Source organism: Mus musculus, chromosome 5 (assembly GCF_000001635.26).
Source record: "Mus musculus strain C57BL/6J chromosome 5, GRCm38.p6 C57BL/6J".
NCBI classification, from domain to species: Eukaryota; Metazoa; Chordata; class Mammalia; order Rodentia; family Muridae; genus Mus; species Mus musculus.
Genome location: NC_000071.6, coordinates 3,334,735 through 3,350,343, shown reverse-complemented (window position 1 = coordinate 3,350,343; position 15,609 = coordinate 3,334,735). Strand labels below are relative to the sequence as shown.

Here is a 15,609-nt window from a genome sequence, read left to right as displayed (position 1 = left end):
TAGCAATGCTAACCCAAAATATTTGCAAAAACATGATTGTGCTTTTTATTACTGTTGATTGCTGAGTATGTTTCTGAATAAATGAAATATAGTAGGTTAGGTCAAGCACCCCGAGCACTGGCTACTCTTCCAGAGGACCCAGGTTTGATTACCCAGCACCCACCTTAAAGCCAACCAGCATCTGGAACTCAGATTACAATAGGAAACTCCTTTACAATAGGAAAACACTGCCTATTGGTTTATTTGTTCAAATGTGCAATAGGCTATTTATAAATAAATGGATCTTCAGTGAAGTATGTTAAAACGGCAACTGTTATTAACGGAAATCAAAATGAGAAAAAATAAGGCATATTTGATATGTAAATTGAGAACAAACATTATGGTATAATGATAGATTTTTGTCCTCAAAACACAGAAACACCAAAATTATCCACTAAACACTAGTAAGACCGGAATGTAAAAATTAAGGAAGGGAGAAAAAATGTTTCAAAAGGAAATCTTTGGAGATTGGTGTACTGCAAATGAGACTCCCTAATCACACTCCTGCTAGACATAAATACTGGCAACTGCCAACTGCTCAAGGCTGTCAGAGATCTAAACAGTGGGTCTGAAATATACGAGAAGCATTATTTTTTAAAACAAGGATCTACCTCCGTGGATACTCGTTGGCCTGAGTCTTAAACAAGAGGAAAACCACAAGAATTATTCAGATGTGTATGCTTCCTTTTTACAGACCTCACTGTTCCTTGACTCCAAGTGAGGTTCCATGACTTCCATGATGATATACTTACACACAAAGGAATACAACCACAGAGCCAAAACCTCATCGTTACTAATTGCAACTACAGGGAGAGAGAGAGCAGAATGTAACTGTGTAAAAATGTCTGTTTGCTCAACAGCTCTGAGGACTGCAACTTTTCAAGAACTCAGAGAAGGAAAGAACACACATACTTTAAACACTGAAGTTTAAATGCTGACCTGACCCTATTTTCACTGAAGCAAGCACCCCCCCAATAGATTATTCATCCACAAAATAACATGTTTATTAATGAGGGCTCTCATGAATCAAGACCTCTGAAATCCTGGCTTTACAATTTACAATAAAATATAATATATGATGTTCTTAAAGTCACACTTCTCTTCTTTTATATTACTTACACATTGAACTTTAAAAAGAGAAAACGAGAACCATTTCCTTAAATAATCGCAACACTACAAATCTTATTTTTCTTTCCCTTTAAAACAGTGACTAAATACTCTAATAATAACTTAATGTGCTCAAAACATTTATGGATTACAACCTTATCTTCTGACAGACCATCACCATGGCATCAGAGCTAATCTTTGAATTTGAAGCCTTTTTATTGCTACTCTAACAAACTTACAGTCTGGGGCGACATAGGTAACACCTATGTCTCAGTGCACTGAACAGAACTACATATCAGTTTTCTGTTGATCCTGATATTCCTTCACTGACAGCAGAATTGTCTGAGTAGCCAACCAATGAACCAGGTGTCTTTCCTACAACTAGTTTTTAGAAAAGAGGTCTTTCCTCAACACTCGCTGAAATAAATGGAGCTCAAGTGTTCGCACATGTTAGTGACACGTCAAGGCCTTTTTATAGAGGTCAACTTGTGTGTACGCAAGGGAAAATTTAACCTGTATATATCGAGTAACTCTGACTAGTGTTCTGCGTGTCTCATCTACCCAATTGGCAAATTCCTGTAACTAAACTGTCACAAGCATAAGCACGGCTTTGTAAAGCTGGGCAGGTTAACTGAGGGAAGTAATAACTGAAATAAAGAGGAGACGGTCTCCTGAAGCTCATGCTGGATTCGAACTTGCCAAGCAGCTGGAATGACCCTGACCTTCTGCCTCTCCTGCCTCCCGAGTTCTAGTATTATGAGCATGCATCACCATGCCTTGCTTAGACAAATACATTTTAAAAGATTTTTAAAAATAAAAAATGCCAACAAGCTAGCCAGGTGAAGTAGTGCACACCTTTAATCTTGGCATTTGGCAGCAGAGGCAGGCAGATTTGAGTTAGAGCCTTGCCTACAGAAGACAGTTCAGGACAGCCAGAGCTACGCAGACTAACCTTGTCTCAAATAAAAACAAAACAAAACAAAACACAAAAACAAACAAGAGACAGTTCAGAAGCTTAGGAATTCCCTCTGACTCATTCACTTCCCTACCCTGTGTCTTTTTTCTAGAAGCTGTCCAGCACATGGTAACCCCTCAATATATACTTGGTGCACAAACAAACTGCTGATAAAACAAGTTTTACTCCATCTCTGTGTCTTGGTTCAGGATGGCAAACAAAATCTGTGGAATGGAAACACTCCGTCTGTATACACTTATTCTGACAAAGGCTCCAGAACTCAAGATTACGAACCGTAAAACTAGAGCGAATCTGTGTGCAGGACACTATTGGCTCATCAAGCCTGGGACACACCAGGTAAGAAAGAATGTGAAGTCAGTGGTGCTTTGCAAGCTTGGGGGGGGGGGGCTTCACACCCACAAAAACAAGTCTGTCTTTCTGGTAAATCCATAAAAATTAAGTCTTAAACCTTTGAAAAAACTAATATGTTTATTGTGCTCCTTCAAGCTTAGAGGCTTAACTACACGTGGGTAGGGACTGTAATTATGATCAATTACTTATGGCTGGAAGGCACTTAAAAAAGCATCTGCCCTTTTAAGCAATCTTTAAAAACCCGGGCTTATGAATATAAAACTTACCCCAGGAAAGACAACAAATTACAGGTTCAGGGGCTCAGTTTTGACATTCTCCCTTGGAAGGAAAAGAACTGTCGCTTATCTTTGACTTCCTAAGACTGTCCCTAAAAACACAAACCTCTACAGTAAGAATTTCTAGTTTAGCCACATATGTCGTTGGGGGCAGGAGTGGTGGATGGGTAGTGGAGAAAACTAGGAAGAAAACCAAAGGTGACAGAGGTGGCGGCTTGTGAGGATGATGTTATTAGTTAAACACAGGGTCATTTCACTAATCTCATCGCATAGTCAATCAATTTTCTTTGCTGACAAATTCAGGGTATGGGTGCCCAAGTAGCTTCTTGGTCCCTGGTGTGTAACAGTCTCCTCCAAGATTAAAACATCCCATGTGACAGGAAGCTCCTTAAGCAGGAAAGTAAACAATTCAGAATAGGGTTTCAGGAAGTCCCTGAAACTAAGCAGATTCACTAGGCTTCTCCTTGCCATATAAGCAAATAAGAGATGAGTGTCCCTCTCAAAAGAGCAGAGTCACATCTGCAAATAACTCAGAGCAGACGAAACGCAGAAACCAGCCTAGCTGCCTGGAAGAGACTGAAACCAATGGAGGTTCCTGGAAGACTCAATCTCCAATCTGGTAAGCTAACTGCAAGTGTGCAGTATGCTCTAGGGTCTCAGCCTTGTGAGCTGTCACCCATGCTGGGGTGGGCTTCGATGACACAGGTCTTCTGCCTCTGTACATAGGCCCTCTCCCATATTCATATAAAAAAAAAAAAACTCACCAAGCTGGACTTACACAAGTCTTGCTGTGTCTAAACAGGAATCTGATTTGTTCTGTAATAATGTCAGACAGAGAATTATGCCTTCCCGGGGACCTGTTCTAGGCCAAGGATCTGATTATCTCTGACATATCCAGTGCCTGAGGTGGCTTTAAATTTAGAGGATTTTCACCTATGCTCTTGCTTTATCCTCACAACTCTAAGTAGGCAGGTGTCAAACGAGGTAAAATAAATTTAGAAAGCGCATCTTCTTTTTGCATATAAGCAGATGCTCCTGAACTCACAATTCAAAATCCCACTGTGGGATCAACTAAAAACCATCTAGAGACACACCAGTCACAGGAGGATAAAACAGGAGAACAGGGTGAGCGAGCTAGCCAAAACTCTTCTGTTACAGGGACTTGTATTGAACTGCACTCAATGATTGGTTATACAAGGGTGTTTGTTTGGAGGAATGCTACTTTTTATTTACATATATGATTATTACCTTTTATCTGGACACCCCACAGGTAACAGACAAACGAAATTTGATATTAAATTCTAATGTTGAAAGTCATCCTTTCCTACAGCTATAGTGATCCTCTAGGGTAGTGAATGACTCTGAGCCAGCAGGCAACTTTCAGGATCACAGACCTCTCTGAAGTGCAAGACACAGACAGACAGACAGACAGACAGACAGTAATCCACTTTTAGTAAAACCTGACTTTCTAGAAGACTCATTCTCCCTCGTCTCATTATCTTTTGCTGTTGCACCCCACATACCCCTGCCACCCAACTAAAGCATAGGTATAATGGCGGCCCTTTATTTACATTGGCTTTTTACTTATTTATGTAGTATGATTCACTTGTGAGTCTGATTATATTGGGAACAAAGTGCTAGCAAAAAACAAAAACAAAAACAAAACAAAAACAAAAAACCCAACCCCACCAAAAGACAAACAAACAAATAAATAAACAGAAAAAAAAACAAAAAACAAAAAACAAAACGAACACCCAGCCTAGTAGAGGAGTTAAAAGCCCTTTAACAACCACCTCCCAGGAAGATTCTGTAGACTCTGAGTCCTAGAGGGCTTGGTATTTCAAAGGTCAGTCTCGGGTCGCTCCTTTTTGATGACTAATGTTACATTGTTTGCCTTTTACAAAAATATTTAGCTGTTCTTATTTACATAACTTCATCCCAGGGCATACAGTAGGCACATATTTGTTGTAAGGAATCCCTACAGGAATGAGAAGACAGGATGAAGACGCCAAGATCATCCCTCTAAAAAGAAGAGCTGAGAATGTTAACTCATCACCTAATTTGTAGAAAAGTCTGTGCATTCCCTTTTAACTTCCAGCTATGCATCTGTTTAAAAAAAGAGAATGAGAAAAGGCACAATGGGGAAATCCCAGCATCTTCGAGAAAACACCATTATCTTCAGTCACAGGAGACTGGGTTAGGAATGCCTCCCCCACCCACCTGCACAACTCTTCCAGGGAAAACAGAGGCTTTAAAATCTAAAGCACAGACTCACATCTAACCAATGAGAGAGGCATTCTAAGTCAGATCATACCAGTCCACAGATACTAAATGATACAATCAGAAAACCCTTTGAGAAGCAATCGCCCTCCACCCTACCACCCACTCTCCCTCCCTTTCTTTTCTCAGACAGGGTCTTTTGTAGCTCAGGAGGGTCTTGAACTCTGGATCTTCCTGGTTCAGTGTTCCCAGTACCCAGCCTTGAAAGACATTTTTCAAACAATGTTTAACACTAGGTGTCAGAGTCTAAACTTCTGAACTTCTAAGACCATCAGAAACCATTCTACAACTATAAAAAAAAAGTCACCACTGTGGGTTTGATTGGCAAACACATTCTTACACATTTCTTAAACTTTATTTACATTATGCTCCACCCTTAAAGTTTCCTTCTAATTATCTGCAAGCTGGATAACTATCTCACTCTGTCTCTCAAAAATCCCCCCACCGACGGGGAAAGTTAAGTAAGGGCTGGAGGGATTGTCTGGTTTTGTCCCTAAAAGACACCCAACGCCCCCCCGGAACCCTTGGGGCACGCAGAGCGAAAGCTCTTCAGAATAGCTTGGCTGCCCGGAAGCCACCGCAGGTCTCTTTTTCTGCCCTGTCTAACAGAGTCACCGGTTTTATCTGGGGAAACTCAACTCTTAACTTTAGTTGGGCCACCAGCCGCCCCTTGCCCAGCACCTTCCCGGACCCCATAGCCAGGGCTCCCGGCTCACCTGACCACGTTGGGGTGCTCGAAGGTCTCCAGGTGCCTCAGCACCGCCACCTCGCGGATGGTGGAGAGCGGCATGCCCTCCTCACTGGTCTGCACTCGCACGCGCTTCAGAGCCACGAAGCGGCCGCCGTTCTTCAGGTCGCGGGCCTTGAACACCTTCCCATAGGCGCCTTCGCCGATCTCCGCCACGCACTCATACTGCTGATCGGCGCGACTCAGGCTGTCCTTCTCCATGCTGGCTTCAGGCTGCGGGTGCGGCACAGTGGAACCGGGGTGCTCACTCGCTGCCTTACACGCCTCGGGGAGTCGGACTCGCGGCCGCCGGGCTAGACGGACCGACCTTCTCGCCCGCGGGTGCAAGCCGGGCGCAGCCGCTGCGAAACTCCGCCTAGCCGAGTCGCCGCGCCGCCGCCGCAGGAGAGCGCCGATCCCTCCTCTTCCCCCTCCGCAGCGATTACATAGTCTGCCCACAATCTCTGCACCTAGGAGGAGGAGACCGGAGGACAAGGAGAAAGTGTGATCAGACTGCCCGGGAGACTTCCACAGGGTTCCACCAGCTCCTCTCCTCCTCCCTCTACTCGCACTGGTTGCCTAATCGGGCCGGGTTTCTCGGAGAAAAACCAAGTTACTTTTCTTCCACAGCAGGGCTCGTGCAGTCTTCACGAAGGAGAGGTTGCTGGGGCCCCTCGGGGATGAGCGCAGCGCGGGACGCAGCGGGACGAGAGGGGGCGTGCCGAGCAGCCCAGAGTGTGCCCGGAGCGCGGGGGAGGGGAGGCGCCGGGCGCGTCAATGTCACGGCTCAATATTTATACCTATATTATTGTTCTCCGCTGCCCTCCCTGACTCCAGGGGCCTGGTCGTGCAGGGTATGGGGCGACCTGGGGGAGTTCGGAAGCTGGCGTAAAAGCACCGGGGGTTCACCCACGTGGGGCCGCAGAACGGGGTTGGGGCTCCTAGAACCCTGTAACCCGATGCTGCGAGTATGCGAGTAGGGGTGGTCAGACATCTGCTCGGAAATTGCTTCCTTTCTTTTCTACTTTCAGTTTTTCTACAGGGAGACATTTGAAAGGGACTCGCTCTCACAAATGGTCTTTGGGGTATGGCAAGCTTAGTGGGAGACGAAATTCTGCCTCCGATTCGGAGGACCTCCCTGGTGGAAACTCAGCGAGGACAGACCATCTGGTAGGGGAGGGCTGGGGCTACTAGAGGTGGGAGAGCGAGGGGTCCTGGAAGGGGAGTAGTGTCGTGCTCCCCACCTCACACATACACAAACACAAAGATCCGAAGGATGTGGGAAAGGAAGGTACGTCACACTTTCACTCGTCCTGTCCTGAAAAAGTAACTTCGGGACTTTGCTAGCTAATCGGGACTGGTCCTTAAGTTTTCAAGCCGTGCAAAAGCAACCGCCCTTACGACGGTGGGGGTAGGGGGCAGTAAACGTAGGTCTCCCCGGTGTGAGAAGGGGCTGCCCTTGTGTCGAGACTTCCGAATCCCCGCCCGGTATCCTGGGCGGCTGAATGTCGGTAGCTGAGACAGTCGCTCTGTTCTCCAAAGGCCAGAGGCTAGGTCCCACGCGCGCGGTCGGGCGCCCCCTCCCCGTTCTGTTGTTTAGGGATGACCGAGTGAGCCTTCCCGTCCCACAGCGGCCTTAGTCTGGGCTGGACCTTGTTCCACCACAGCCGCGTGTCCGGAACGGTCTGCATGCGTTTACCTGCCCCGTACCCATCCCCCCCACCACCACGCTCTTCTGCCTGGTATTAAAGAACACATGGAGCGACCCCCACTGGATGCCAGCATAGCACCGCCCGGCCAAGGCAGGGCCACTCCCCGTTCCTTTGAGAGCTTTCCTAAAAAGCTGCGGAAAGGACCCTCCAGCCCTCACCCGGGGGTCCGAGCCAGGTCGAGGGCCACACAGGTAGCGGGAGCAACGGCCTTGGCGCCCGCCCTCCCCCTCTGCCGGTGTCCAGCCTAGGCTCCAGGAGGGGGCAGCCGTCCCACCCCCGCGGGCCTACACCCCCCGGACCGGAGCGGCGGTGCCTAGCCCCCTCCCCTCCTCCACTTTTTCGTAGTTGTTGTTGCTTTCCCACGCTGGCTGAATGTGACTTGACCCCATTTCAAAAAAGTTTGACATAGCGCTTCAACATTTCCGCATTCCTCCGCGACTACAAAGGCTGCAGCCGCCTCCTTCTGCTTTCTGTCTCTGATCTCTGTCTTAGCACTCAATGAAATCCTTCATGAGCCTCTCCCGAAGCCTTGCCAAACGCCGCAAGGGTCGCCACCAGCGCAGTAAGGGGAGGCCGCCCGCGGGACCCCGACCCGCGCGTGTGCGCAAACGCAGATGCGCCCGCGCAGATACGCCCACGTGCACAGGACGAGTGCGCCGCCGAGCCCCGGGCTGCTCCTGCCCAGGGTGTGCATTTGAACTGCAAAGCTTTAAATAAGAAAAGTAAACTTGGGACTTGAAGCAAGAGTGCACGCTTGCGGGGCTTCAACCCCGGTGGGCTGTGTGCACTACTCCGTGCATAACGCGCCAGAGGGGTCGCCAAGCAGGAAGCCTGGGCGAACGTTTTACTCCTTAATTGGGAAGATGGGGCCCATACCCACACCCCTCGGGAGGTTACAGAGGGAACTTGCACAGGGAAAATGAGCGTGGGGGCGCGGAAACACACTCTACAGCACGGAATCCCACCCAGACGGTGCACGTTCAATTTTAAATGTGACTGTCCAAGTAGAGTCAGTTTGGGGAAGCTCGATGAAAAGTGAACGTATGGGTATTTTACGCATGAAATCTGTTCAAACTGGCATAGGACTCTAGTGTCGGGGTGTCCCCGCTGTGGGAGGTTCCTCTGGAGATCTCTAGCTCTAGGTGGCCCCCATAACCTACCCAGTCTCAACTCCTAAGGGGTTAACCCAAGCGGATTCCGAGGGGCCACACAGCCCCCTACACCCCGTTACTCTCACCCACTCCGATCCTTGTCGGAGACCCTCGCCCCTCAGCCCACCCACGTGAGTCCGTGGCCCCTTACCTGCGGTCCAGGGACGCCGGCCTCCTGTGAAGCTGGAGTGTCTGTCTGCCCCCGCACGTGTTCGCCCCGCGGAGCAGGTAACTGACTACTGCGGCCCAGGCGAGCAGCGCTCTGCGGGTAGGGGGTGGGCACAGCGGTGGAGGGCGGAGGGACGGCGGAGGGCGCCGCCCGAGGGGGAGCCGGGGAGGCTCGGGGGCCTCGGGGCTCTGGCCGCGGCTGGGGGCCCGAGTGGAGGACTGCGGGGCGGGGGACCTGCGAGCCTCGGGGCCCGAGAACCACCCGGAGGCGAGTGTGCAAATTAAAACCTTCCGGAGCAAGCGAGCAAGGCCCGGCCGGGCCCTGGCTGTGCTCCCCAGCGATCGGCTCCGAACTGGGGGCCCGGAGGGCGGGGGAGAGTTAAATGAAAATTTCCGGTTCTCACTGCAACCACTCTAGTGGGGGAATCTCGCGACTGAAAATAAGTGGCGTAAAAGGGATCCAGTGGGATGCGGCGTCGGGGGTCTGCATCGGGGGTCTGCACCTAAGGTCCCCCAGAGTTGGGGTGTTGACAGGGTGAGGCGGCGGGGGCGGGGGGGAACGGGGACGGGTATCAGTCTGATGAGGACAGATGAAAACAAAATAAAGCAACAGTACTTATGGGGGTTCCGTGGGGTGGTAGATAACATTTTCATACACGCAAAAACAGGACCTTATTGAGGAGTGGGGGGGAAGGGGGAGACGATTGGCAGGATGCCGTACAGAAAACAAAATACCAATCTGTCCAAGCGCTTTTCACTTTCAGCTTGAGCTACATTTGTTTTGTTTTCTCTCACTTCCTTTCTGCCTCACAAAGCCCTATCTTTTCCTTTTTGGACAGAGGCTACGTTTTGGGAATGGCCAAGCACACTTGTGATTAACGATCTATTTGAAGGGGCTGGCGGGGTCACAATTATTAAGTGGATAGAAACTGTTGAGGACTCACCAAGGTATTTCTGGAGAGCTAAAAAGATTCAATTTCAGTATTAAAAATTACTGCAAAATAGCAGACACGTGCACACATAAAGACGAGTGCTTAATTTAAGTGCTTTTTTGGGGGACTTTGAAATTTGAACCTTTGTAAGAATGTCTCTTTTACCTGAGGAAAAATGGATGCAGTTGCTTTAGGTGAGAATGAGAATTTTGGTGAAGGGGAGGAAAGGTCTTCAAGACTTTCTACAAGGAGTAAAAGAAAATAGCTGTCTTTGAATATAATTCAATGTTTCCCCAAATCTGTATCTGTATATCTCAAAACTTTTAAACATGTTAAATCAAGAGAGAGAGAGAAAGTACAGGAGGGGCAATTTCTGTACTTTGTAGCAAAATCAACAAAATTCTGTTTAAATTGGAAATATTGCTTGTAAGAATGTTTTTATATTATACCATGTTACTAATGTCACCATAGGTTTTTTTTTCCTTTTTAAAATTAATTCTGTTGCAATATGAAACAAGGTTAAAGGAATAAAGGTTGCTATAGAAAACCACAAACAGTTTTTTTCCAACAGATGCATTGTAGTAATTTTTTTAAATAATAAAACTGAGTAATGATATGCCTTTAAACTTAACTTATAAAACACATTTTGTGTTTGAGCCCATCTTCTAAAATAAAGCCCAGTTTCTGAGCAAATTTTATTTATGGTTTCAGACATATCCCATATACAAAGCAAATTATTAGATTTTATACTTATAAAAGCATCACTACCAATCACTAGGCTGTTAGCTGAAGATACAAGTGAGAGCCTCCCTCATTTTGATGACTGTTCACACTTAGCAATGCTTTTTAAAACAATTTATTTGCTGGTAATTAATATGCTTATCTTATCTAAAAATAATAGTCAATAAATAGCTGCAGGAGCAAGCAAATGGTGTCATGTATTCATTTAAGTAAATAATTTATTCAAAAAATAGTAAGTGGCAAATAGCTTATAACATAAGAGTGTTTATTCTATACTGTGTAGTATTTTTTAATTATAGTGTTAGAAAACAACTGTTACCAAGCAGATGAGAAAGAAATGTCATGGTTTAGATTACAAGCTCACTTGGGCAATGTCAAAAACAACTCACCAACCCAATGAAGCTGACTGTACCAGATTTTACCACTCTCGGTGTCCCTTTTTTCTTCTGCTACAACGTATGTTTTATGTTAATTTAGCATTGTGTACTTTCCCTGGTTATGGTTCACATTAAGTACCAGCTGGTTAAAAATTCAAAGCCAAAGAAGAGTTACAATGGATTGCATTAAAATAATAAACTATAAGGTTGTTTTTGTTTATGGATAACTTCCTCTGTGGGCAACAGGCTATCATAACAAAATTTGTGCAATGTTTACAAACTGAACCAAAGTCAGACTCCTTTGTTGAGTGTCCTTCACATGAAAACACAGCATTCAAGACTCATGGCTGGACCCAGTGTTTTTATACTTACACTGCCTGTCATATTCCACAGTTACAAATCAAAATCATTTTTGTGAATTTCTTAGAATTCATGAATTTATCTCTAAACTGGGAGTTTAGTGTTACATAAAGGATATGTGTCATGTGGGAGGAATTTTATGCCAAATTGTGTAACTTTTTGTTTTCCCTTGAATAAAAATTAAAACTTATAAAGCTCTAATGTACAATTTTAAGCTTGTTAAAGAAATTAGTAATTTAAAAAAATAGAAGTAACAGACTTTGTAATTGTAAGCAAACCCTGGTTTATGACAGGTTTCAGAGTTGTAAACTTTCTTTGCAGAAACTTGGAAATGTGGTCTTCTGATTCATTTCACAATTATTTTAATTGAAGCTCCATATAAATGTATTTCTGTCTATAAAATTCACCTGTTTGCTATTTAGATAACAGCATTTCTAGTTTAACGGCTTTGGAATGGATCACTTTATCTTTTAACCCAATTCCTATACATATGTGAAGGTTATCTATTTTTGTTAAATTATTACCAGAAAGAACTTACTTTTTATTAGAAACAATATAATACAACACAGCACGTTTTAATGCATTCTTCTTCCTGCTTAGGACACTTCCAAGATATTTTCTTAAGTTTTTCCTTCAAATGTAAAATTGAAAGATTAATAAATATTTTAGGAAGAATTGTTTCTTTTACCAACTTTTTAGACTGAGAAATTCTGAACTTGAAATAATTTTAAAATCCAAGCTACTAACTAAATACATTCTGTTGATGTAGAAATTGCTTGAATTTTTTTCTCTTTTTAGTGTAACACTTGATCCAATGCATTGCATTTGAGCAGTTTAACTTGGAAAGATTTTCATATTTGCCAGGAAGAGGGGAAAACATAACAGGTAGTAGTTTGTGAATTTAAGGAAGAAATCCCCAGACATTGTTCTCTTTGGGAATATTCTGTTTTACATCTAGGCTATCTGAAAAGTAATTATGAAAATACCCTTAGAAGACACGCCGATCATACTGAAAATGCATACATGCCATTTTTTGTTTATACTGACAGTTTTCACCAACTTAATTATCTGAAATTTGATTGAAAAAATGTGGCCTAACGATTGTGTCTTTCGAGATGTTTTTGGTTGAGCTAAAAGGTGTGTAGCTCTGATGTAGCATCTTTAGATGCAGCAGAGAAGGTCCAGACTAGCAGATACAGTATGATGAAGTGGGATCTGGGAAGTAGGAAGAGAAACAGAGAAGTCACCCAGGAAGAAAGGTCTGTGAATGGCTTGGCAGCAGGGGCAAAGGGAGGAGGCACATGCTGAGGTTGTGGGGCCAAGGGATACAGCCCTGGTGCTCTAGGTATGGTGTATCCAGGCAACCCCATTCTTTCAAAGTGAATGGAACTCTGTGCCTCTTCTATTCTACAATTAAATCTGCCTTATTAAATAAGACTGCATAGAGTGCGTATCCATATTCATGGGACTTATTTTGTGTTGTCTTATTTTGGGTTTTTCCTGGAAATAATATAGAATATAATTTGTTGCAAAACTGTGGGAATGTCAGGCAGTCAGAACACAATAAGCAGTTGGTGTGATGATTTTAACACAGATAGAGGAGAGGATCTGGTTTTAACACAGATAGAGGAGAGGATCAGCCTTTAGTTATTTGTTTGAAACTAAGTGTGGCAAATGAGTCAACCATCACAAATAAAATGTGATAAACTGCAGTAGCATACCCAGAACCAGCCCACTGGGGCTGGAGATCTCAGGTGAGCACAGGGAGTTTTCAAGGCATTGTGAAGCATACCTGCCTTCAGGGGATTTGACATATCTGCAAACTGTTAGAAATGCTGCTCAGAGACCCCTTGCAGAATGTGTGGAGGAAGGAGCTGTCTGCGCCTCTGTCTTCTTGTTTTCAGCCCCCTCGGATGTGTGCCTGCTCTGAGGTCTTTCTCAGATGAGCAAGGAAATAAACTTGTTCAAACTTCTTCATGGGGTTGTAGTCCAGTTCCCAGCTACAGTGCCAGACAAAGAGTTTATATAATTTTGCCTACTGGAAAAGTGGCTTTGTATCTTTTATTCTCTCTTCTTCAGGACAGCTTCTGTTTTCTTAGGGAAATATATGAGAAGAAAAAAAATAAATTTAATACCACGGAGGGCTCTGAGAAAGTCTAAGGGGCATCACGTTGATTTCAGGACCTCAGAAGCCCATCTTTTCTGCCTGAGGTCCCTTTCCTTTTTTAGCCCTCTTCCCTGAGTCCTGCCATCCTTTCAAAGCTCAGCTCCTCCTGAAAGTTTTTGACATTCCCCCACTTAGACGATACCTTTTTGACCCCTTGAAGACATTTGCCTTCTATGACACTAAAAACTTGATGCTCTGTGGTCTACAACATAGAGCCATAGAGCATCCACCTTGTCTTGACAAGCCTCTGCCTCCTGCTTTTGCCTTGGCCATGGTAGATGTACAATGGATGCAGTCATGTGCAGCCATGGTCCCTGTGAGCTTGTTACCAGATCAAGCAGGCACACAACAGGCTGGAATAGTTACAACATATCTACAGTGACATTTGAAACATCAGGAACCAACATCATACATTCTTACACAGAAAAAAAGAACCAGGTCCCTCTGCTACCTGCAGGTGAAATTAATAAGTTTTACAGGTATTAGTTACTGAAACATTTTTGTCTAAAAGGTAATGGTTTTAGATAAATCTCTCCATTCTCTGGCCCTCAAAATTGCAACCAAACTATTATTTTATAAATAGCTAATTTAAAACCCTACAGTAAATCAGCTACTATATAATCCTAACCTGTAAATACTGCTGATTTTATTTGCCAATAATGTGACTATAGAGAATCCAAAAATCTAGACTCTTTGACTTCAAAATCAGCAAACATCTGTTTTTATTCCTAAATCTTCCTTCTTCTGTAATAGTTACTGTACCCGCTAGGGACCAGTCATTTAACCTTGCTGGTCTCCATTGACTTTCTATCCAGCCAGCTTTGCTAATCATTCGGGAAGATTAAAATGAAAACAGTTGGGAGAGAGGAAACAAACATTTTTGAAGAGAATGTACAGAGGTGTGATGTAGGTCACTGTCTGGGTACCAGAAGACCCGAAACTAAATCTGGAATTGACCGTAGTTCAATCTGGAGTTGACTACACGTATGTCACCCAGCCTTCGGATCCTCGTTAGTAGGAGACGAGAGCAAGAAGGATTTCTTTAATGTAGCTTGAAAGTGCTGTGGTCCTCTCCAGCGTGTTAACACATGACACGCTGTCATTCCACATCCATTTTTTAGAAATTCTCTAAAGACCAGTAACACCAGAGGATGAAGTTCCAGTGTCAGCAACAGAGAGAGGTACCTGAGTTTCAAATGCTAATTATATCATGTTCCCATTAACTTAACTGCCTGGATTGTAAAGACAAAACAGAAATCAAGACTTCTAGAAAAAGATTAGGGCACCAGTGTTTTCACTGGTGATGTAGAAGGAAGAGAACCTTTACTTGCCTAAAGCTAAGTGTGATAAATAACCAGTCATGGCTATTAACACTTGATAAAAGGCAGCAATGCACTCAGAACCAGGGCCTGGAGGGTTAGGGCTCTCGGATGAGCATAGGGATTTTGCAGGGCACCATGAAGCACAACCTTGGGGGACAGGACATCTGCAGGCATCTAAAGCATTGTGGCAGTCAGTCTGCAGAGAGTCTGAGAGTTGTGAGTCTGACAAGCTTCTGCCATCTGTAATACCAGGGGCTGTAGAAAATGCTGTTCAGAAGCTGCTTGCAGGATGTGTAGAGGAAGAAGCTATGCCTCTCTCCGCTCCTGTGGTCCTGTTCTCCGGTCCGTCATCGGGCCATGTACCTGCTCTAAGGTCGTTTGTAGAAGAGAAGGGAAGGGAAACAAAGGACTTTAGAACTGATAGAGTCTAATTCCATCTTGCAACCTCTCAGACCCCCCAGTTTCCTTCAGCCATTAAGGTAAACATACTCGACCTGACATAGTAAGCTGGCCTGAGTATCAGGGAAGTACCTGCTGGATGTATTTTGCATTTATCAAAGAGTTGATATGCCTTAGTATAAATCAATATCCCGGTCACAAACTCTGTTGCTGGTCTTTTTTTTTCCTTCTAGGGTCAGCTAACCATTTCATAGGAAATTATATTTTTAGCTAGGTTGGAGCATCTGTTCACTGCAGGAGGAGCACCCCAGAACAGAAAACATCTCAATTAACTTAGGCCTTGACAGAACCCCCACTGTGTCTGGACATGTGAGGATGGAGAAGAGACTTTTATCTTCTTGTTCGGATTTCTGCCCAGGACTGCTCCATCTCTTTAGCCTCCTCCTCTCCTTCTTACTCCTGTGTGGTACCAAGCTTGCTTTTCTGACTACATTGAGGCGGCCTGACCTTTTATCTAGATGTATT

The 15,609-nt window shown here is 44.7% G+C and overlaps 1 protein-coding gene and 1 long non-coding RNA gene across 7 annotated transcripts in view; one reads left to right on the top strand and one right to left on the bottom strand.

Annotated features, from left to right (window-relative positions):
• The window catches only part of Cdk6 (cyclin-dependent kinase 6), a 190,005-nt gene extending 180,665 nt beyond the window's left edge, over positions 1-9,340 (bottom strand). Inside the window, exons 1-2 of one of the 2 annotated variants that reach the window (XM_030254091.1) lie at positions 8,770-9,340; positions 5,745-6,225 (exon numbers count right to left, since the gene is read on the bottom strand). In XM_030254091.1, coding sequence (XP_030109951.1) covers positions 5,745-5,977 — 233 coding nt within the window. In that variant the 5' untranslated portion in view covers positions 5,978-6,225; positions 8,770-9,340. Of the gene's footprint in view, positions 1-5,744; positions 6,226-6,372; positions 6,452-8,769 lie in introns of those variants that run through there. The other variant, NM_009873.3, reaches the window with a different exon arrangement.
• Gm36470 (predicted gene, 36470) overlaps positions 6,785-15,609 on the top strand; it is a 53,580-nt gene continuing 44,755 nt past the window's right edge. For 4 of the 5 annotated variants that reach the window (NR_168896.1, NR_168897.1, NR_168895.1 and 1 more), the window contains exon 1: positions 8,092-8,846. This is a non-coding gene — a long non-coding RNA (predicted gene, 36470). Of the gene's footprint in view, positions 7,047-8,091; positions 8,847-15,609 lie in introns of those variants that run through there. The other variant, NR_168898.1, reaches the window with a different exon arrangement.